The sequence below is a fragment of the Xiphophorus hellerii genome, chromosome 4 (assembly GCF_003331165.1).
Source record: "Xiphophorus hellerii strain 12219 chromosome 4, Xiphophorus_hellerii-4.1, whole genome shotgun sequence".
In the NCBI taxonomy this organism is placed as follows: domain Eukaryota; kingdom Metazoa; phylum Chordata; class Actinopteri; order Cyprinodontiformes; family Poeciliidae; genus Xiphophorus; species Xiphophorus hellerii.
Genome location: NC_045675.1, coordinates 25765684 through 25789462, shown reverse-complemented (window position 1 = coordinate 25789462; position 23779 = coordinate 25765684). Strand labels below are relative to the sequence as shown.

The following is a 23779-nucleotide window of genomic DNA, read 5'->3' as shown; positions in this document are numbered from 1 at the left end:
CCAGAGACCCCAGGACATTTTATATGAAATTCTACTCACTCATGCCAGAACACTGAAAGTGGTTGATGATTTGTTTCTCAACAAGTTAATGATTCAAAACATTTTAAAAAATAAAATAAAATCAGCAGCAATAGTTCAGAAACAAATACCAACCTTCTTCCATAGCCGTGTCAATCATCCCCAGAACTAAATCCTACAGGAAACCAGCAGGATAAGCTGGAGAGTCGCTGGGATGAGACCCAGGACCCCCTGACAATCCAGAGATTGTGCAAAGACAAACAGTAGGCCAGCTCTCCATCTGTTAGCTCTAGCCCAGCATGACGTTCTGCTGGCAAAAGGAGGTTGTCAAAGTGGCATTGGTGTTTCTCTACAGGAGAATTTGGTTTCCTTCCTAGTGCACTCAGATTGAAACCTGGATATTTCTAACACTTTCAGGGTCAGATAACAAAAACACAATAAAAGATTTTTACCAACAAACTGTAAATATTGTCTTGTAAAAACACCTATAAAGTAGAGAAGATCTGATAGCATGCAATACAGACTGATTTTTTATAATTATATGAAACTTTGCTAAGACGACAATCAAAGCAGTACATAGAAAATAAAATATATCTATTAGAATGGAAACTTAGCTAGTCCGTGACCTGCAAATCTCAGTAACCCTGATAAGGAATGGAAAAGCACAACTACAAAAGCTAAATTTCCGCACCATAAATTACAGTGACAGGGACACCAGAAAACAATATCAATGGCCACTCTTCTTCTTTTCCTTTCCTGACCATCCTGGCCTTAAATTTAACTCCCGTCCATCATCTGCTCCGGTTAACTCTCCTTCAGCTGTCAAGGAGCTCCTGTGGAGCTCAGACAGGAGGGCTGGCATACTAAACAGACTACAAGGTGAACGCTGAACGGTGCACGAGGGACGGCCACTAATCTGTCACCAACAGATTCAGAGACAGACAGGAGTAGCAGAAATGTAATATGAGCATGTTAAGAAGGTCATTTACAGATCTTGTGCAGTAGGCAGATCACAGGAGTAATTATAGCTGGGTTTTTCAGAGCAGATGCATTTGTTCTCGTATTAAAGCTACATGCCATCTAGCATCAGAATATACTTAAGTGAAATAGAAAACATTTCAACATTTGTCTTAAAGATCAGGCTGGATTCTAAAATGAGTGTCCTTCTTCTGGACATGTTATGAGTTCCTCTTTTGGAGTGCTGTGTGTTTATAAGTAAAGACAATGTTTTTTTTTAAAAAAAAAAAGCATCTGTGATGCCTGGACTGATGCAACGAGCGACAGGTGAAATGAAATCATATCAGAGGAGTCATTTTTTATAGCAGTAATGAGATGTTCTGCCCAGATTTACTGCAAACAAAAGATGCCTGAGTCTTATACTGCAAGTGATTTTATTACAACCAGACTGTTTTGGGTGTGCGTATTAAGGAAAATAAAATAAAAATACCTTCACACTCTCCACTTGTTGGTGTGCCACGAGTCTTTGTAAATGCCAACTTATCTCTGCACCGCTCTTGAAGTCTGCATCGTTTAATGTAGCAGAGTTCTTAGGAGATAGTATTCCTGGCATGACCCAAAGGTTGCAAGTAAAAGGCATCCCCCTCTTAGAAGTTCTCATTTTTGATGGAAAGATACATTTTTATAAGTAGGGGGTAAACAAGAAAATATCCATGATCCATTTTTAAGCTGCACTGTAAACAAAATGCAAGTTTCTTAGTGAGGTTTGGGGAAATCTCTCCAAAATAAAGCTTTTACCCTCGGTTATTGAGCTCATGCGTGTTGCTTGTCTAGTTTTGTAATCCAGAACATGGATGCTCTTTGAAGGAATATAAAGTTTTCTGTGGAAAAAAGTGTGCTTTGCATTGTAAATGATAGAGCATGAGGTTTCCTGGACAATTTTGAACCTGCACAAAAACTTCCAAATGCATAGGGCACAGGCCCAACGCGGTGGCCACATCGGCAGACCGAAGCAGAACTGGGAACAGGGAACACTGGCCTCATGCCACTGGCCCCATGCCACCATTACATTCAAATCTGTTGCACTGGGTTTCACTGAAAACCTTTCACCTGCACACTCTCATGCTAATAAGATGGCAACAGTACAGATGGAATTTTTCCTTTTTAGGGCCAAGCCTGATCAGACTACAGAACTCATGGAGGTGCAGAAATGTCCCCTGTGAAGATTATAGGGTCACTTCTAAGAGCCGGCCTGGTGCAGATGTGTTTTATCTGGTGTCAGTACTGGGACGAAGAGAACAGGAAGTCGGCAAGGAAAACCTATTTTGATGATGGGGAGTGCAGAAGTCATAATTGCCTTCACACTGCAATTAGGTTTTCCCAACTATCCAGAGGCCCCAGACATATTTAAACAGTTTTAAGGTCCTGGGCAGGGCATAATTTCCTCAAGAAATGGCTGAAAATCAAATAACATACATTTTTACTTCTGTTAGAAGTCAGGTTGTTAAAGCTGCAGTATGCAACTTTTATAAATATGTTTCATGTTGTTTTTTATTAAATGTTTTTGTTAAAACTGTCACCATGTCGTTAACGTACAAGAGGCAGAATCTGTGAAAAAAATAAAATAACATCAAGCTCCTCTGCCTCCTTCCTGTTTTTCTTGTATTTCTGGAAATATTCTGCTCCCAGTCAGAAACAACCAATCAGAGACAGGAGGCAGGACTCGGCTCTGTCAACCATGCTCAATGTGCTAATGGCAGAAAACCTACCGTTACAGGAAGTCTGTATATCCACCATCATCGGTGGTCATGCTAACAAGCCTGAGCATCAGGCTCTGGTATGGGGAAGCAGAGAGCAATATGGAGGGAGTGAGCAGTGTGTACACGAGGATGATTGACAGTAAGAACCATCTCCTGGCTCCGATTTGTTGTTTCTCTACCTTAATCCTTAGTTGTAGCTGGCCTAATAGAACCCTAGTGTTCTATTAGGAAATTCTAAGATCAATTTCTTTTTTTATTATTGTGACTTGGTTTCGAAATTTTGTTCATTTCTTTGGACACAAAGTACGAACGCACCAGCATACAGAAATGAAATGACCAAAAACAACAGATTTATTTCCCCTAGAGACTGATGGCAGAGACATTTCAGAAGATTTGTGCATTGTGTTTATGGATTTGCTCCACCTCAAACAAACCTACAAGAACAACAACAACAAAAAAAAGAACACCCTGAACAGATGGTAACATCTGAGCCACCTGCTCTAAACCCCACTGCTCATCTGATCACATCTGCTCACTAAGCTACAGCTTAGAAAACATCTGGTATAACTTTTCAGATATTACAGGTAAATCTCAACTTTTTGAAAATTATATCAAATGCTTTTTTTAAAAAAAAAAATTCTCTACTTTAAATCGTTTGTTATAAAGAACAAAATGAAGCAAAGTTTGGAGGCTATATGCTGCTCCAGCTGGTGTTTTCAGCAGCAGCTGACAGTCTGAGCAGAAACAGGCAGATGACGGAGGGTTAAAGTCTCTGTGTGTAAAGTTTTGTGTCGTATGAAAAGATTAGAAAGGAAGTTGCTGAGAGTGAATTTCCAGGTATGTGTGTATTTTTACTATCAGCTCCCAGGCTAAAATCTGGCTTCAGAGTGACAGTATAAATCATCTGTCGTCCTCAGTGATGTGAAATGTGTCCTTATGTGGGTTTTTAGAACCAGCTGGCAGTCTGAGCTCTGCCAGGGAAACAAGAGGCAAAGTAAACAAAGTCGAGCTATAGCTTATAAGTCACTGAGAGACATTGGTCACCCAGGGGTGATTACTGGCAAGTAGAGACAACACCAGAATCTAAACATACCGTGGAGGCATCTGCAGGTAACTTTACATGCTACTTAATATTCTGCAGCCACCCAACAGGCTGCGAATTGATCCCAGCAGGGATTTTAACCGTCACATTTGTGCTTTATGGTTTGATTGGCGTGCAAAAATGACGGAAAAGAAAAGGAAACTGAGCAACTGGAGATACTTTTTGATCCACCTCTATCACAGCTCGTGCCTTTCTAGTTTTATCACAACATGTTTATAAACTACAGTCCTACTTAAGGATGATGTTGATGTTAAAACTAATGTTTCAAATTTGCGTTATAGGTCTTAGGGTCAGAAACATAAGTCTCGGCTGTAGTGTCATGCTCTTACTGTATCTTGTGCCTATCGGCTTGTAACATTACTGAAGTCTAAAATGACAAATGTTAAACTTCATAAATTGGATTGTGATGAAGCTGTTCCACGAGTGATGAGAGTTAGAAAAGATGTAAGCTCTCTGAGAGAACAGTTATACGAAATGCATATCTTTGATTTTATTTTCAGACGGCCCAAATATCGCCATGGTTGCATAACAGACGGTCTTTAATGAGTGTGGCTACATCAAACGCTTTATGCAGTTCAGAATACAAGGAACTGTAGCCGGTCTTCAGTTCCTTGTATTCAGGTCTGACCCCAGCTACTCTTAAAAGAGAGCCTCATTCAGGTAAATCGCTTAACCTCATTCTGTCTTTAACACCCTGTGGCTCTCTGAGGGGGTATAACAGAGACAAAGTGGTAAATCAGCAGCTACACCTTTCAATTTTGTCACCAAACAGAACCAGTACAGCAGAGGTGATACCGATGTTAACATTACCGATCTTTCAGTGAAAAGAGAAAGCACTAATCCTACAGATTCATGAACATTATTTAATGTATCTTAATATTCTAGCTTACTGTTTTGTGAACTTTTACTGGCCACACACATTATCTATTTGCAAAGTATTTTACCAATGCTGTTGTATTTCAGAAATAGCCAAATTATAGTCATCTATTCTCCTCGTTTTTTGCCCATGCAATTTCAGATGTGACAAAACGAAAGTTTGTTGAGAATATATTGCGCTGCGTTGCCAAGCCGCCCTGCAAAGGAGGCAAGGAAAAACAAAAGGTGCTTATTACGCATATTTGTTGAAAAGATGGGTGAAAAAGAATGATATAAAGTAAAAGCAAAGGTTATAGGTCGCAGCTGGCACACGTCATCTTCTATAGCTTTTTATGTAAATCAAGAAAGGAGTGAAAGACTATTAAAATATTTAATTACAATAAGACACTGTGACGTTGCAACTAAAGTGAGCTACTGCAACAAGACAGTTCAATGTCCCTGTAAAAAAAAAGAACAGAAAAGATGTCAGGCTAATGATTATTTTGATAATTGATTCTTCCATCAATTATTCTGCCTACAAATTGGATAAATTGGCCCATTCTGCAGATTTTTAATCGGACAATTATTTTCATTTTGCAAATATTTAATATCTCTTAATCAAAAATAATCATTGCATATTGTCTGATCATTTGTTGCAAATAACACATCAGCAGACGGGGTTTAATCCAAGTTTTTTTTTTTTTTGCTTTTCTTTACATAATTTGAACCATGAGAAGTTGAACCTGAAACCTGAGGAGCTCTGGGTAGACCATATTTACAGACAAAGGTTTTTTTAATATCTTAAATCTAAAATGTATACATTTTTGTGCAGTTTGTGCTTAAATGCTGGCCTGAGTATTTTGATCTTTCAGCAAATGGACATTTTTAGGTCTGTATGTTTCAGTTAACGATTAGTCGATTACTAAGTTAGTTGACAATTATTCTCAATCATTTCAGCCCTAAACAGATGAGATGAAATGGGTTTTTTTTACTTAAAGAGAGTCTGAAAATTTAATTCAGTGCATGCTTTGAACAGTGGTCATCTCAAAGGATCTCAATGGTATAAATTACTACTATTAGTAGGATATTTCTAAGTTTCATTTTGTAGGGATGCCCACCACATCCACCTTCTTTTACTTGGAGCATCTGCCCCTTTAAAGGTCTTAGTCCTCCTTCAAGTAGTTAAGACTCAGTAAAAAAGATGTTTTCATATCAAAATGGCACTGTTCGCTGGGACGGAGAAAATGGTTTGGACTCCAGGGAAAAATGAATCCACAGAACAATTGAGCAAAATACTAAAGTGGATAAGTCTGATTTTCAAAACCCTTCCCACTGGAACCGTCTTTTAAAATAAACACAGGCAGCACACACCCATTGTTAATGAATCTCTCAGGGAATTGGTTCCACTCAAAGTGCAGACATTTCCTCAAACAAATAAAAGGAATCGATATTATATCAACTACACACTTTATAAATGCGCTGAACCCAAGCAACTGTAAGACAGACTTCGAAATTACACATCACAGGGTGTCGGCGAGGAGCTGCAGCTACGTATGGTAGAAAATGTGTTTTGTTCAGGCTGAAATCGGGGTTTATACCATCTAAACGCCCCGAGGCAGTGGAGAATCTATAAAATATCCAAACATGTTTTGGTTTTATATTAACCAATTAAGCAAATGTTTTTTTTCTTAACTGACAACTGGCTTAACACATTTACCTAAACTTTAATAAACTGCAAGTGAAAAATAATGGACAGCTAAAGAAGCAATTCCATTCTAAGAGTAAAAGAACACGAGGAGCGCTCTCAAGGTTCAGGCTGAAGGTGGACAAGCAGTCCAACTAACACCCAGACCTCAGCAGTCAAACAGGAAGTACATCTGCTTCTTACTTTGCTTTGAAGATCATTTCTAACAGTATGTTTGCTGCACAGAAAGTTTACACTCAAGCGGGAGAGACAGGAAATTTAAAAAAAGTTCTCACACAGTTTCCAAAGACTGCTTTTGTAAACGGGCAATTAGCTGGCTCTTGGAATACAAGAGTTTCTCTAAACAACAACAATCCGGCAGCTGAAGCATAAAAACAGATAAAACAATAAAAGCTGTACTGTGTTGTACAATAATAAGTCTAGCTCACTACATTTCAGTAAAATACATTAAGAAAAAGGACAAAAGGCTCATCAAACATTTCTGAAATCGTTAAATAACATCCAGTGCAATGAATCGCCTTGAGGAATCCCCCATTAGCAAATGGAGTCCACCTGTGCGTAATGTAATCTTACTATAAAACCAGATGTTTGTGGAGGTTTATTAGAGAACACCAGGAAACAGCAATGAAGATGAAAGAGCACAGCGGACTGCTCAGGGATGAAGTGGTGGAGAAGTTTAAGACTGTGTCGGGTTACAAAACCAAACCCCAAGCTCTCAGCACCTTAAAGCATTCTTCCATTCATCATTTCCAAAACAGAAGAGTACATCACAACCACAAACATGCGAGACATGCATGTCCACATAAACAGACAGGCCAGACAGGCGGAGGATTCATCCGAAGCAACCAAGAGGTAACCCCAGAGGAGCTGCAGGGAACCACAGCTTAAAGTAGGACATTCAGGGAACAGGACAGCCATTATTCAAGCAGTACACACAGCTGCCTCTTATGAACGAACAGCAAGTAGAAAGCTGTAAGAAGTCACTCTGAAGGTTGGCAAACGTCACATGGAGCACACAATGTGCATCCAACTGAAAACCCCATTCTCTATAGGTGTAGCATGTCGGTGACCGAATCATGCTCTGGGGAAGTTTTTCTTCAGGGAGAAGATACAGAGTTGATGGGAACATGGATGCAGCCGAGCTCAGAGGAATCCTGGAAAAAAACGAGTCAAAAGCAGCAAGAGCCTCAAAACCAGCTTTCCTCACGAGACCGAGGCGATGGATCCTGAACATGCGACCAGAACTACAAAGGAGCGGTTTAAAGTCAAATTATTTTTGTGTGATGAAATTGACCAGTTAGGATTCGAACCAAAATCAAATAAAGGATCTCAATGAAAACTGACATTCCCAGACACTATCCATGTCTGTCAGGGAGCTTAGTCATATTCATTGAATTAGGATATATTCAAAACTTTTACTCAGTAACTCAATTTACTAACTGAAACATTATGTAGGTTAATTACACACACTGTTTCTGTTAATGATGATTTTCAGCTAATTAAAATGTGAGATTTAAGATTAGAATACCTCAGAATAATAATAAAAAAAACTAACAGGAGAAATGTGGGCTTAATGAAAATCAAGTCAATGTTTAATACCTGCTTAAAAGGTTGTTCTTATAAACTCCTCATCAGATGGCATATTCTGTCCTATTGAATTTGACTGTATATTCATGACACTTTTCAGAAACTTGTGAAAATCCTTTTAATTCAATATTCTAATCATGGGCCGCTTTGTGTTGGTCAATATTACTGAAACAGCAATTACATTCTGCCACATGTGACAAAATATATATAAAGCTCAAGCAATGCATTATTTTAATGTTATACTTCAGACATTGTAGTAAGATCAGCCCAGAATATTTTACATTGCACATTTGAAGGCAGGCTGCGTGAATATTAATAGCAGGTTTGAATCAGACTCTATAATTTGAAATCCTCCCATTTGCATGTTTCAGACAAAAATATGTAATAGCTGGAGGGCAGATTTAATAAGAAATATTATTGCAGCATGACGATAATCCCTAGACTGATCCCATACCATTTGGGTCTGAAAAGGACTAAAGCAATAATGACATTTTTAGAGTATTTACTAAAATGTCCTTTTTAGAGGGACGCCATCAGAGAGCAGCTTCCCAACAAAGGCATGCGTGGACATTTGGAGGAAAAAAAAAAAAAGAATACCTGGACTTGTGTGAATTTTTAATGGCTCTCTATCGCTTATAATCTAGACAATCATTAAGTTTGGTGTGGTTAAATTGCGTGCAACCTTGTCTGCAGACATGGCGGTGGACTAAATGGAGCAGAAATCACCAGCTGCATTTTGAATTGGCTTCCTACTCTTATCTCGCCAAAAGCGTTGAAGGGTGTACTCGCGTCAACTAAACACCGTTTTATCTTTGTGACCCAAAGGCAAGTGAAATAATGTCAACATGTCAGACCATGAGAACTAAATGTTGAATCCTCTGAGCAAAAAAAACCCAAACAAAAACAAACTCTTTAAGATGGTGTGTTTGTTTCTGAGGTTCAATTTTTTTCTCATTTGCTAAATTATTGTTTTAAGTTAACTTTTTGTTCCCTAAAAAAAAAAAATAAAAATTTTTCTGGAATTGAGTTTGAGCTGCACTGTTTTAGCTCAAACACATTTCAATAAGGTTAAAGAAAATCTGCCATTGAGTTTTTGTAATAAGTGACAATGTTTTACGTCACTGTCCCACTTTTCTTAGCAGATTTTCAATTCAGCCAAACTGAACAGTTTTGAGGCTTTAAAGTCTCATTTAAAGTAACGTCACAGAATCTCAATCAGATTCAAGTCTGGATTTTCATCGGGCCACTTCAGAACCTGAACTGCATTTTTATCTTGCCATTCTGAAGCGGATCTGCTGGTGTGCTTTGGATCGCTGTCCTGATCCTCAACCCGTGTGTTTTTACACTTCAGGTCGCAAATGCTGAACTCTACGTTGTAGAAATGGGTTTATAAACATTTTGTTTCAAACAGGTTGGCCCTAATTAATCTCTTTGAAAAAGATCCAATTGAAACTGAACCACTTACGGTGGATCCCTCATTTAAAAAGTGCAAACTATATTTTCACATTAGGCAAATAGGATTTGGATTACCTTTTTTATCTATAAGTCATATTTATATTATAGCTGATTTAACTTACTCAACTTTTTTAAAAGTTTGATTTAAGAAAAGAGTTCAGCTAAAGTTTTGTGAAAAGTAAATTAAAAAAAGCAAACAAAAAACAACCACTTAAAAAAAAGTCAAGATTTTCAGTCAATGTAAAACAATTACACATACAAACTGATGCTTGAATACAAAGGTTTCTTTTTTTCAATCATCTTTTAAAAATATTTAACAAATAAAACCAGCCAAGAATAAAAGAAGCGATCAAAGAACAAGTGATGTCTTTCTCTGCCATTATCCTGCAGTGGGCTGAAACGTTTAGTAAACCTAAGCCTTAGAAAACTGCTTCATTCAGAACATTGCAGATTTTTAAATTATTTTTAAAAAGTAGCTGTTTAATAAGACTGTTATTTTAAACCAAAAGTAGCATGTAGTGCTGAGCTGCTCCGCACAGTTGCAGATATTCGGTGCAATAGAACAATTTTAATTAACTCACAAAAGAAAAAGAAAAGAAATAATTTCATCACAGCCACTTCACATGGGTCTTTAAATCTTCTGACTCCAACTCCATATGACTGAAGGTCTTATATAAATCTAAAATGTTTAAGCGCACTTTAGATTCTTGATTTATTAGGAAGTGGCCTTGGATTTAGTTCTTTGTGATTCTCCTGGTGGAACCGAGCAACTGATGAGTGATTTACATTATACTTGATAAGCCTTCATATGAAAAAAGACTGAATTAGATCACAGATAAATCATGAAAGAACGGTTCTGTTTAATTATTTTTGATCAACATTTACAGGTAGAACAAGAATAAAAGAGCCTGTTTGAAAAACGGATCAAGTTAAGGCACAAGGATGGAAATCCGTGTCTTTCATCGGTTACTTGACTAGAGGAATAATTTGAAGACAAAATTGTCCATTTGTCCTGAGTCAATCTTTCAAAGCTAAATGGCACATCTTTAAAATGTTAATTTTGCTGTACTTATGACAACAACAAAATGCCTGTCGTCTGATCAGAAGTTGACATTCACTCATTGGCATAACTGCCTTTAATTTAGGTCTTTTTTTAATTTTCTTGAGCTATTCCTTTTCTAAATTCGAAGGACTTTATGACCGACAGGTGCAATAACTTTTACAAATATTTGCACGTGAACCGAATTTTACAAACAGATTCCAACTGCATTGGTCGAGGTTATTCAGAGATAATCACCTCGAACAAATAAACCACAGCAACAACACTTTCTGCTAAAACTCCTGTCGCACCATCATGGATGCCAAGAGGGGGGGCAAAAAAATAAAACATCAATCTTTTAAATTTGTTTTCTCGGGGTTTGACAGAAAGCCAAAAGATTTCTGGAGAAAGTTTCACATTCAGCCGAGAGGTTTTGAACCGTCTTGGCTGCAGGCTTTCAAACCTCGTAAACCTGGTGGTGGTGATGGCATCATGCTCCGAGGCCGGTTTGGTGTCACTGATGCTAGTGCACTGCATACAGTGGATGAAATATTAATAATGTCTGAAAAGACCTCCAAATTCTTATACTTCAACTTCAAATCTACAGCTATGTGGTTGGTGTAAAAGAACAATGATCCGAAACATATCAGAAGTGGTTTTATAAAGAAGGCTAACTTTCTGTAATTCACTTCCACAGCTCTGACTAAATGTGTTAATCAAATCTGCAACAGGCATGGGCCTCCCGAAATAATTCTCCAGAAGTAACAAGAATAACATCCAGCATAAATGTTGAGGCACAACATTTATGCCTCATATCTAATTACATTCTGCTAAAAGAATGTAATTAGATATTAATAGAGGAGTATAATAGGGGCTGCACAGTGGCACAGTTGGTAGCACTGTTGCCTTGCAGGCCTTGCCTCCTGGGTTCGATTCCCGGCCCGGGGTCTTTCTGCACAGAGTTTGCATGTTCTCCCTGTGCATGCGTGGGTTCTCTCAGGGTTCTCCGGCTTCCTCCCACAGTCCAAAAACATGACTGTCAGGTTAATTGGTCTGTGTTGCCCTGCGACAGACTGGCGACCTGTCCAGCGTGAACCCCGCCTCTCGCCCGGAACGTTAGCTGGAGATAGACCACCACCCCTCCTGACTCCACTAGGGACAAGGATGTTAGAAAATGGATGGATGGATGGATGGAGGAGTATAGATATTGTCCTCTCTGTACATAAAATATTGACACCGTCAATACATTTTTTAAATCCATACTAAGTTATAATTTGTGCACCCAATACTTTTTAAAATCATTAAAGTTTGAATAAATCAATTTAAAAAGAAATTGTTTTGACACTCAACCGTAGGATATATTTACCAGAACATCAGTTTCTCGTCCTCTATCCTTTTTCCAAAAGGTTCTAAAAATGCAACTCTGGCTTCTTCATGAGGAGGAAATTGATTATTGTAATGTGACTGAGGCAATGTAACCTTTTTTTTTTTTACTAGCTGGGTTTGTAACAACGCTGCTGAGGACAAACAAAGCAAATACGCACAGACACCGCTGCTGGATGCAGCAACAGTGAAAGTCTGGCAAAGCGTCAGAGGAGAAGCCCCTGTTCTTGGGTTACGTCCATGGACTCTGATTATTTTAATCGTTTGGACGCTTTCGCTGTGCAGATTAAAAACAGTCCAGCTGAAGGAAAGTATGCAAATATCCCCAGCACACAGAACTGATTTATTAAACAAAATGTCAAGATGCTTTAATCACTGGGGTTTGGATAACGCCCTCTAAATCAGGGGTCTCCAACTCTTGTCCTTAAAATCTACTGTCCTGCCGGATGAATCCCTCTTCAACGTAGCTCAACCAAATAATTCAATGACATGTCCGGCCTGCAATCACGTCTCTCTTGATGAGATGTTAATAAGATGCAGATGTGTTAGAGCAGGGATCTAAGACCTGCAGGACAGTAGATCTGGAGACGCAGCCTCCAAATTAATCTCAGGATGTAATCAACACAAAAATTCTCACATTATTGAATTTATGTCTCCAACAAGTGTTTTCACATATTAAAAAGCTGTAAGTCATAGGGTTCATTCGCAAACTTTAAGGTGTGTACAATGCAATAATAATCTCACCAAACATTTTTGGTCTAGTTTCTAGGGCAAATATCTTAGTACACTTGAAATAAGACAAAAGTAACTTGCTAGTAAATTTTCATGAGATATACAGAAGGTACCTGTTTTAAGTCAATAAGTCCTTAATATAGTTGAAAAAGGATGGGTTATATCTTAAATAATCTGCCAGTGGAAGTGGTACCTTATTTTTAAAAATAAATTTTAGATGATTGACTTAAGCTCCTATATCTTGCTGAAAAGTTACTTGTAAGATAGTTTTGTCGTATTGCAAGTGTACTGATATTTGCACTAAAACCTCGATTTGTGTTTTTGCAGCGTATGTGCTCCCATACATTAGACACAAACGCCATGCTTTGACATTGCTTCAGATCATCGCATTACTCACCAGTCCACTGCATGTACTTATCGCAGCACTCCCCTTAACGGAGGTCTTGTCCCATACCTCGCCTAGATAATGACACCTAGGGACTCCGGGCTGATGGATCTTGGCCCCTTCCAGGCCACCGTACCTCCTCTCTGTGGTGAACCCCGGAGCCAGCAGGTTTGGGTTAAGGGTGAGGTTAAAGTGCAAGCTGTGGCCGCCGTGCAGAAACTGGTAGAAGACTCGATCGCTGTCGGCTCTCTCCTCGGAGGTTTCCCGGCGCTGCACGCGGCGGGCATGGTGAGACAGGATGTTTGACAGGAAGTGGCCTCTGGCATCGACTCTGGTGGGGTGAACCACTTCATACGGAGGCAGGTCATGCAGAAATCCCTCTGTAAAAGAAACAGTGGGAATACATTATGTTTGGGACGATGGGCTAATGTTTCGTGGGAATGAAGAGGGTAATTAAACAATTAAGGGTCTGTAAAGCTGTAAATTAGACTCTGAAACTCTAAACCACATCTCATGACCGCATAATCACGTCATTTATGTGCTTGGATGCAGACGCAGTCTTTCATTAATGCTTCAAAACCTAATTTCCTTTTCACCATTTGCCTTTTACTTTCATGTGCAGTGGGTTAATTGTGGCCTTTGAAATTTGTTCTAATGGAAATGATCCTTAATTTCCTCCAACCTGAAGTGGATGCATGAGCAGAATCAAAAGATGAGTCTCTAAGAGCTCCAGAAGATTGATAAGAATGGGGTAAAAGGTGACCTTCCAACTCAACAACCATATTGATATTAGTATAATAATAGTACATACTATTCAACAACTCCTCTAGAGGAAAGTGGGGGAATGTGGATTAGTTAACCCGGCATGACATCATAATGTCTCAGAGCTCAATTAGAATAAAAAAAATCTTTTGTATCCATTCAGGTGTTGCTGGAGAGAAGATGCACAAGCTGCACTATATTTAGTTGAACTCAAATCCTTTTAGTTCACATTTATTTTTGTGTCTGTAACGTGATCAGTTATAATTTGCACATTTCTTAAGTGACATCATGCAGACTGCCTGAAAGCAGTCAGCATATTACTTACTTACACTGCGGTCAGAGTGATCCCAGTTGGCAGCTAGCTACAAAAGCTACATTCACAGGAAACTGTATTTGGTAAATTGTTCACACAGAAGTCTGATTGCAGCTGCATCACTCAGTGGTATGAATGGCCATGCAAAAAATAAAATTCAGCAAAACATTGGAATTGGGCATATTTAAACAATTTTTTTGTCATATACCAAAGAACACTAAGGCAATTTTTAAGCATCCAATTTGATATTTTTCTCATGAAATAGTAATTTAGTTGTTGTGGTACAACAAAAATAGCCCATTTTTATATTCTTTAAAACAGTCTTCATCAGGAGTAAACAATTTCAGACAATCAGATTCACTTTTATCTCTTTCCCTCCTCAGAGCCCCGGATTAAAGGATATCAAGCTTTAAATAAGAGATTACACATATACAGCCGGGATCCCCAGACCCCACCTGTCTTATATTAAATGAATAAAGCCGTTTTCTCTGACTGCAGCCAGATTTGTGTTTCTTGTGTATAAGAAAGTAAAGTCAGTGTAATATTTGCTGACAGTGTAGCAACAGCAGCTAGAAGGATACATCACTGGGAAAAATCCGTCTCACGGTGAACAGAATTGAAATTCCTTTACTTTCCCACAATGGGGTGACAAAGCGTAGAGATTGAAAAAGATGCCATTGCTAGAAAAAAAGGTTATAATAATGAAATGAATACAAAATGCGGAAAACCTACAGATTTTTATGTTCAGGTTTGGCACAAAAAGAAGAGACAGGTGGTTACATCTGAAAAACACTCAAGGTCTGCTGAACTTGAGTTGAACTTTTATTAGTATTCTGTTCGTCCACCTCAGATACGAGACCTTAACTTTTCTTTTCTTCCAAAGAAAGACTGAGTCCACAGAGAAAACACCTGAATCTGTTGTGTTACAATGCCACTGTGCTTTAACTCTGGTGAAAAACAATGTTAGCACATGAATCTTTTTATTGCACACCCCTGAACAAAAACTAAAAGATGAGTCATTATGAAAAACATAGAGTTCAAAAGTCAGTTTTTCATAATAACTCATCTCTTATGTGAACCACGTCTGGCTTATTTTTTTTTACATTTTTCTTCCTTTAGTGACCCTATAGGGGCTCCATAGCATCTACCGTCACCCTAAAAGTCCAAATCTAGCTGAAAATGTTTAGGGGACATTCTAAACCAATGCAAGTTTCAGACCATAGATGACTTGTTGAAGTTATTTTCACTACATGAAGCAACATTCCCACCAGTCCACAGGAAACATTCACATTAAGCATGCCTAAACATGTTTTGAAGTGAAACAAGAACATCACATACAACTGAATCCTGCTGAGTTCTGAAACTTTTAAGCCCCCGTGGTTTTATTATTTATTTGGAAACGCGTCTTATCAAGGGAGTGTGTGAGAGTTTACTTCTTTTCCTGACACGTGTTACTCGATATTGAGTAAATTTAGACTCACAAAATTGAGCACACAAACAATTTTTTTTTCCAGTGCTGCAATGTTTAAATGGATTATAATCCAATCCAAAATATAATTCTAGCAGTGAAAATTGTCCTTCCATCGCTGATAAATGTTTTAATAAGTTTAGATGCAATACTTGTTTTTTCTGATCACGCTTCTTCCTTATATTTGCTTTTTCCAAAACCCAGGTTTTAATAAATCAGTCTGACATTAAAACATTTATATTTACAGACATTTTCTTGGTCGTTTTGCTGAACCGATGCAGACTAATAATTGAACCCTCATGATTCAGAGGAGCAGTTTTCCCACAGCCAAGAGATGCGTTTGCTGACATTGTAGTTTCAGGAATGAGAAGATTCTGACTGTGTCAGCTTAGACGGAAAGACTTGTTGCCAAGCTGAAACATATTAAATCTCTGCAGTCATTTCCAAAGGGTGGCTTCCATTTGTCTAGCGAAACACAAAGGGTGACTTTTTATTTTGGCCAGGCAGTTTGCACAGATGCACCTGGACAAATGAGAATATTTTCAAAAAGGTACTTCATTTCAGTTATTAAATCTATAGGAAATCAATCACATTACATAGTTTTAGTATTAAAGTTTTTATTAATAAATGGAAAATTTATTAAAAAACGGGAAACTTGTTATTCATCTGTTATCAAATGCATGATGCATTTGATAACAGATGAATAACAGAACTTGACAAAATGTAATGTTTGTTACTGGTTTCTCATTTGGTGGATGTCTGTTTCTATGATTTATTATTTTATGTTTTTATGATGTAAAGCACTTTGAACTGCCGTGTTGCTGAAATTTGCCATACAAATAAACGTGATCTATTAATCGATCTTCTGCATATTTATGACTGGAGCACAAGTGGCAGCTGCTGACTTGCCTATGGTTGAATAACTAAAAGTCTCATCTTAAAATTGAATGGACATAACTACAATAGAGACTGGTTATATATGTATTTAAAAAAGGATTCTTAGGGGAAAAAAAGTATTTTATCAGAGGTCTGTACCTAAGTTCTTTATTTTAATTATGGACAGTTTAAGACACTCTTACTTTACTATCTGAGCTTCTTCCTTTTTTAACTGATTGAGTGATTCCTCCCCTCTGCATCACATCTTTGCCTTGAATCCCCAATGGTTTGTTTTCTGTTCACTCTTCTGATGTGAACAGGATTCGAGTGCATTCAAACCAGCTTTGGACTCCCAGACTTTGGGAGTGCTTTGGCTTTTCGCATCTAAAACAATAAACTGAGGGAATTGCTGGGAGGACAGACATGTGGAGTGGAGTGGAGTGGCGGGGTGGAGGGGAGAGATGGAGGCGTGGGAGTGTTTCCGACCAGATATCAGATGCTCCTGTCGCCATGCGGCAGGAGAATGGGAACTGGCTCGCACATAAAAAATAATGTGCATATTGCATCCTGTAAATTCCCAGAGTAAAGCTGCGGTTTCCTGCTGCTGACATGAGAGGGTCAGAGGTCAGCGTCAGAGCAGAAGCGCTTCCACTGGGGTTTTCGTGTCAGATCAGTTGGAAACGGATGGAACAGCACGGCTCTTTATACAGCAGATCTCCGGAGCGACCGCAATGAGCTGTAATTGCTGTGGTCGGCTACAAAGTTTGCGAACAGAGGTCGCAGCTGGCTTCTAGTCACAGAGACAGAAAACTACCCGTCTGGCTCTTGCCTTCTCTGGCTTTAATTAGACGCACTCATGGAGCAAATGAAGCACCGCAGAGGCAGACGCCGCAACAAGAGGTCGTGTTGATGTAAAAAGAAAGCACGACTCGAAAAGCCTGTGAGAGGGAGAGAGGGAGGGGGGGAGGGATAACCACTGACCTGGTTCGTGAGGGGATCCGAGAGCTTTGCAGATCTCCAGCACCAAAAGAAGCGCGACGAGGACTTGAATGGGAGACGCTCTTTGTCCAGCAGCGTGGAGCCCCCACTCCGAACGGTTCATTTTGTCAGGACGGAGACCTGCGTGTCAGAAACATCTAATGCCTCCCTATAAAAACTCCACGGCGCTTAATTTAGATGAAGTCCATATGAGTTGGATGCGCGTTCGGCGTCACTTGGACCATGCGCTTCAGCCGTCACAGTCCTAATAAAGATCTCCAACACAGGCCTGATCATCGTTTGCGTCCGCTGCTCGTTTTGGGTGCATTCCGACTCCAACTCTGGAACTTTTGTAAAGTCGGCTTTGGCACGTTATTGAGCGGTCCTTGGTCTTCCTCCTGTCCTCCATCAGTCTCCTCCCGACGACCAGTGACAGCTTGAAAACTTTTTTTTTTTCCCCTCTGCAAACTTTTGCAGAGCCACCCCCACAGATGGGAGGACTCTCAGACAATAGGCTGGCTCTTCAAGGACCGTGAGGAGGCTTAAAGGGGAATGGCCGCACCAAGACATCGGATACAGTCAAACAATCCAGCCTGCATGCAAGCACAGCCCAGAAAAGCTGAGGTCTGTCGGGTTCTCAGTGGGTCAGATGAGGACCAGCTCAAATGGGATGCATTCACTTAAAATCGGAGAATACACTTAAGATCAGGGGATCCACTTTGTGCAACACTGCGACGGTCATTTTGGATTGAGGAATACCCTTTAAGTACAAAAAAAAAAAAAAAAAAGCCAAAGGGGTTAAAACCGGATAGTTTCACAGGAAGCTGTGATGGAAAGGATTATATTGGCTCCATAAACGTGAATTCCCACAAATGATTTTTGAGAACAGTTATTAAATGTGTAAACACGCAGCTAAATGTTTTAAATTATTTCTCTATTATGGCTTTTTTATGTACTAATGTCATTTTTGAAGAGAAAAGAAAATTAGTGAACAACACAACCTCAGCATGTGGGTTTAAAATAAACTTCCTTCTGATTTGTTTGTTTGTTTTTGCACAACTCCATACATTTAATTACTTGGTGAATTTTGCTTGAGTCAGATTTGGTTTGTCACCTTATGCACCTCTTAGGGTGACACAAAAACAGCAGCTATGCTCACAGTGACTTTGTGTAAGTCATTTGCAGTCAAGCTTGAAGGACTGCTGCACAAGGACTGGGCCAACAATGGGTACTTTGGGACAGGGGCAGCATTCTGTGCTCTTTGACAAGAATAAAAAACAATACATGCTTTCATGTTAGACTACAAACATCTCCAGCTAGAATGCTAGAAATAAGTGTTCTTATTTCTAGCATAAGAATATGCTACTATAATTAGAATATGAAGTATAATTAGATTGGTCTCTGGTTGCTGGTGTGTGCATCGCAGACGCAGGTATCAGCTTTCCAAAAGTCTAGAAAATTTAAGCAGGTGCAGGTAGTTTAGAATCAGTAGTAAAGTTGAATGTGCTAGTAGTTTCTTAAACTTTTCATAGCTGCTGTTGTCGGGCAAAAGCTTTATTTAATACCATTTCAGAGTAAGTGTCAAAACCATCTGAACTCCACTTTATGCCTCAACGCAAACCGATTAGTTATTTTTAGCATACCAACCAGATGAGCAAAAATATGTCTATTTAGTTTATCAAAACTAAACAGACACAGCAAAAAAGCTGAGGAATTTTTGCACTCCCTTTTCAAAACTTTAAATGTCAAACGTCTCTAGGTTTAAATGCGATTTTCTTTTTCCACATGTGACCAGATTCAAGTTATAATCATCAGAAATGTTCATTTTCTATTGATCTATGCCGACTGCTATCTGGGACATTTCGATGTGACAAAAGGAGAAATTGTCTATGAGACAAATAAAAACTACCCCTTTTGGAGCAAGGACACTCGAAAAAACCAGGATTAATGTACTGTATGCAAATGTGGCGTATTTATAATAACAGACCTTAGTGTGACATTTGTCACTGAAGCACTTTAACAGATGATGTTGCTGACGAAGCAGAAGTTGCCCAGAAGAGTGATGCCAAAATCTCAAAGCGCCAGCAGAAACGGAATTAAGATAGATGGACAGACAGATATGTGCTGTTAGACATTAAAAGATAGAAAGGGCAGACTGACAAACCTTTATCTTTATTTATACAAACCTGTTCAGAGTAATTCAGTAGCAGCTTAAATATCATAAGAATGTCTAAATGTTCTAGAAAATCAAGCCACACACACACACAGTAATTGAACTCAGTTAAAAATCATTTTTGAATATGGTCAGGATGGTCATTATTGCATTGATTGATGTAAAACATCAGTGGAACGTTATGAAGAGGTTATGATAGGTCAGTGGTTCCTATGATCCTGTAGGACCTTGTGTGCTCGGATGGATGCTGATCATGTCTGGGAGGGAGGAGTTAATCCCCCCCAGCTGCCCTCACACCCCTTCGCAGGTCACCCTTTTCTGCAGCAGTGCAGTTTCGAACCATACAGTGCAACGGTAACTTAGGACGCTTTCACTTGTGCCTCGATATCGTGTCTTCTTGTAAAGTCTGAAGCGTTTAAATGTTGTCTACCACAATCTCTGTCGCGTGTTGCACTTGTCAGTAACATTTATTGTCTTAAGTCCAAATTTCTGCATTTTCTTCTGGCGTTGCTGCGCTAAAGTTATCAGTTTGGTTGTTTTTACGCATAGCCCGAGTGCGCAACGATTCCAGTCACAGACCAGACAAGCTCGTTTTGCATTAATGAAGAACATGGTGTCTTTTGTATATACCAGTAAATGTCTATCATCTTTAGCAAGTGAATGACGGAGCTTTACAGTCATTTCTAGCGCGGGACAGTCTGCTCCTCTCTCTTTCTGTTGACCAATCCTGGCGCAGCGGCGGAGCGACACACCTGTATAAAAGCGGATTCCAGGTCAGCTGACATTCAGAGGGGGAAGCGATGAAGACGACCGGGTGCTGAGGAAGAGCACAGAATCTCTCTCTCAGATGGGGATGTTCTGCGGGGCGCGTGTTGTGCGTTTTTAAAGATGGACGAGCTCTTTAACCAAAGCGCAGCGCCGAACCAAAGTTCCGCTGGAGATGACAAGTTCACATTCGACGACATCGACGTGAGCGCGGACGGCTCTCCCATCCTGAGGATATTCATATCGGTGGTGTACTCGGTGGTGTGCGCCGTCGGCTTGGTGGGGAACCTTCTCGTGTTTTTTCTCATGAGGGTGCGACAGGGTCGCAAAAGATCCACTATAAATGTTTTCATCACCAACTTGGCAGTGACGGACTTCCAGTTCGTCCTCACGCTGCCCTTCTGGGCCGTGGACACAGCGCTGGACTTCAGCTGGCCGTTCGGAGACGCGATGTGCAAGATCGTCCTGTCGGTCACAGTCATGAACATGTACGCCAGCGTCTTCTTCCTCACCGCCATGAGCGTGACCCGCTACCTCTCCGTGGCTACAGCCCTGAAGAAAAGGTCTTACAGAAGGTCACGGTGCGTCAAGTGGGTGTGCGCGGTGCTGTGGCTGGCCGCCACCGCAGCCACGGCTCCCACAGCCGTGTTCTCCACTGTGACGGTGGTCGCTGGAGAAAAGCTGTGCCTCCTTAGGTTTCCAGAGGGACACGACTGGCTGGCCCTTTACCACATCCAGAAAATATTGATTGCTTTCGTCATACCGATGTTCATCGTTTGTGTCAATTACATGATGCTCCTGCGCTTCGTTAGGCGGAAAAGCATGGACGGCAGTAACCCCAAACGGAGGACCAGGGTCACCAAGTCTGTCGCTATTGTCGTTTTGTCCTTCTTCTGCTGCTGGATGCCAAACCATGCCATCACCTTCTGGGGCGTCTTGGTCAAATTTAACGCAGCCAACTGGGACACATCATACTACACGGTGCACACGTACGTGTTCCCGGTCACGGTGTGTTTGGCACACACAAACAGCTGCTTGAACCCAATCCTGTACTGCCTGATGAGGCCGGAGATCAGGAAGATGCTGAGCGGCTTGTTTTGGAGAGTCCCCAGTCCCACTCAGAGCAAGGCTTGCGCGACGCGCTCCGTTACGCACATAGAAACCCAGGGAGTGGTGCCCCTCCAGATCATTGACAACACGGAGTACACGCTATCCATCATAGACCGTAAAGGCTCATCAAGTTCTAAGTCAATCCCATACACCCACTGAATAAAAAACTGCCTTTATTTATTTATTTATTTATTTTTGCTCCGTCAGCTGGCTTTGCTCGTGCGTAATGTGTTCACAAGTCTGAAAACTATAAAACAGTTGACTCATTCTGTGATTTTTCTATGAGATTAATCTTTTCACTTTATAGTGACAAAAAGACTGGGACGGGACGGATCAGCCTGGCCACATGGAGAAAGGCGGAGACATTCACTGTTGGACCCCAAAATATGACAATGTTTACCATGTAAAGCCTGACTGTAAATAAATTGCTGTTCCATCAGAGAAAAAAAATAAATTGGCTGATTATTGCTCCAAGCTAATTACATTTTGTGATAGCTTTTTCATTTGTCTTTAATTATAATAATGACATTTCAGAATTGGCCAGAGTTTTGAATCGGTGGCGTTCTGCCGCTTCTGGATGTAAATTGTGCACATATCTTTAAGAGGTTTAACGCTAATGACATGGTTTAATGCTGTCACCTGTAAAACATATTTATTTTCATACTTCGCCTCCATTATCTGTTATATAGTGGGTAACAGTGAGCTATGAAGTTACTTCTGAAGTCCAAACAGCAATATATGAAACCAAGCTATGTTACATAGTGAAAAAGGTAATGGGTTTTCTAATTGAAATGCTAAATGGCCACCCTAGATGCTACTACCACTACAAGCTAATAATGTACAGACTCATTCAATACAATTGAATATTATTGAAAAGTCCATTTATTTTAGGAACTTTATTACCAAGTGAAACTTTATATAGAATAATTACTCCAACTGGTGATTTCCAGCCTTTGTTTCTGTTAATTATGATTTTCTGCTCACAATGAAAACATGACATTTAATTACAAAAGACCAATTAAAGAAAAATCATTTTAAGATACAGAAATGTATCTTAAAATGGCAAAGTTAAATGCTTATGTTAGCTATTTTTCAACTGGTGCTTTTAATCTGACAAATGAGCCTCATCAGAAAGTATATTCGAATGTTTTGAATGTGACTTTCTTACCTGATGCATTTAAACACTGCAGCATGTTCATTACAGAAATGTGTGGATTAATAAGATACAAAACAGACGAGTAAAAAAAAGGTGCATGTGTAAATTTTAGATGGTGGTTGGTGAGAAGCTGTCTTTCCGAAACAGAAATCTGCCTGACGAGAACCGTCTTCATTTTTTTACCTCAAACTTGCATATTTCAACTTTTAAGCTAAAATGCAATACAAACAATCCACTAAGGTTTTCTTCAACCTCTCAGCAAACTGAGTAAGCACAAATCCTGTCACTCGGCTGCTCATAAACGCTACAAAGATGATAGTAGTTGGAAAACTTGGTGTTTGGTGGTAAATCTTTGAGAATGTTGTGCTTCTTGTGAGTAAAAAAATAAAAAAGCAAATGTATGCAGTCAATCTCTTCCTGAGCACAGAGTGCAGATGCTGATTTAAATAAATACTTAACGGAGCGTTAGATTGAAGAGAACCGTTCAAAAATGATTTTCATCAGTCCAGCACCTGAGCTGGACTGATGTGCAACCCAGAGGAGAGATAGCTCATAAATTTCCATCTGTCATCTTTTGGCTAAAGTGAAAACCCTCCACAGAAAATGGAGGAAAGCTGCCCACCAGGCAGGTAGGAGGTGAGGGAGTCACCTGGATGCAGATGGCTCGATTGGCTTCCAGCTTTGTGTGCCGATGCTTCTCTTCTCCGTCTGCGTTTCTTGTCCTCTGCATCCCTCTGCGTTGCTGTCGAGAGGTTTTGTGTGATTGCAAAATGCTGTGGTCAGGCCACTTTTTCCACTCTTCCTCTTACTTTTCCAAGAATGGAAAAAAAAGAAGGAAAAGCAGCTGGAAATCTGCCCGTTCAGTGTGTTTAGGTTGTGTAAACGAAAAAGGGGCTTCACAAGCTCTTAAAATGAGGGAATACGTTTAGTAAGAGTGAACTCGAATAAGCTTGGTTTAATTAAAACGGCAGATTTAGCGGAGGATGACAAAGCTTTGGGCTCTTAGCCTCGTTTATGGTGCAGCTAATACCATTACAGAGTGCTTTTTATAGCATGGTGGCATGTGTCACCCAGTCCCAGGCTGCCCTCAGTGAATGCTTTTGTTAGTGAGATGTCTACAGAACTTTTTATATTGACTTACAGCTTTTGATTTCTACACTTGCTTCCAAGTAGACAGAATGTCTTTAATATTTCAATGTG

The 23779-nt window shown here is 39.8% G+C and overlaps 2 protein-coding genes across 2 annotated transcripts in view; one reads left to right on the top strand and one right to left on the bottom strand.

Annotated features, from left to right (window-relative positions):
- The window catches only part of adamts7 (a disintegrin-like and metallopeptidase (reprolysin type) with thrombospondin type 1 motif, 7), a 137387-nt gene extending 119097 nt beyond the window's left edge, over window positions 1–18290 (bottom strand). Inside the window, exons 1-2 of the mRNA XM_032560787.1 lie at window positions 17379–18290; window positions 12991–13358 (exon numbers count right to left, since the gene is read on the bottom strand). Coding sequence (XP_032416678.1) covers window positions 12991–13358; window positions 17379–17499 — 489 coding nt within the window. The 5' untranslated portion in view covers window positions 17500–18290. The remainder of the gene's footprint in view (window positions 1–12990; window positions 13359–17378) is intronic.
- Window positions 18291–19028: 738 nt separating this feature from the next.
- LOC116718088 (relaxin-3 receptor 1-like) lies at window positions 19029–22976 on the top strand. The gene has a single exon (XM_032559746.1). It carries the CDS (start codon window positions 20437–20439, stop codon window positions 21580–21582), a length of 1146 nt encoding a protein of 381 aa, XP_032415637.1. The 5' UTR covers window positions 19029–20436; the 3' UTR covers window positions 21583–22976.
- The last annotated feature ends 803 nt before the right edge of the window (window positions 22977–23779 follow it).

Excerpts from the sequence above, each read along its gene's own strand:
- LOC116718088 (XM_032559746.1), top strand. The coding sequence starts at position 20,437 with ATGGACGAGCTCTTTAACCAAAGCGCAGCGCCGAACCAAAGTTCCGCT.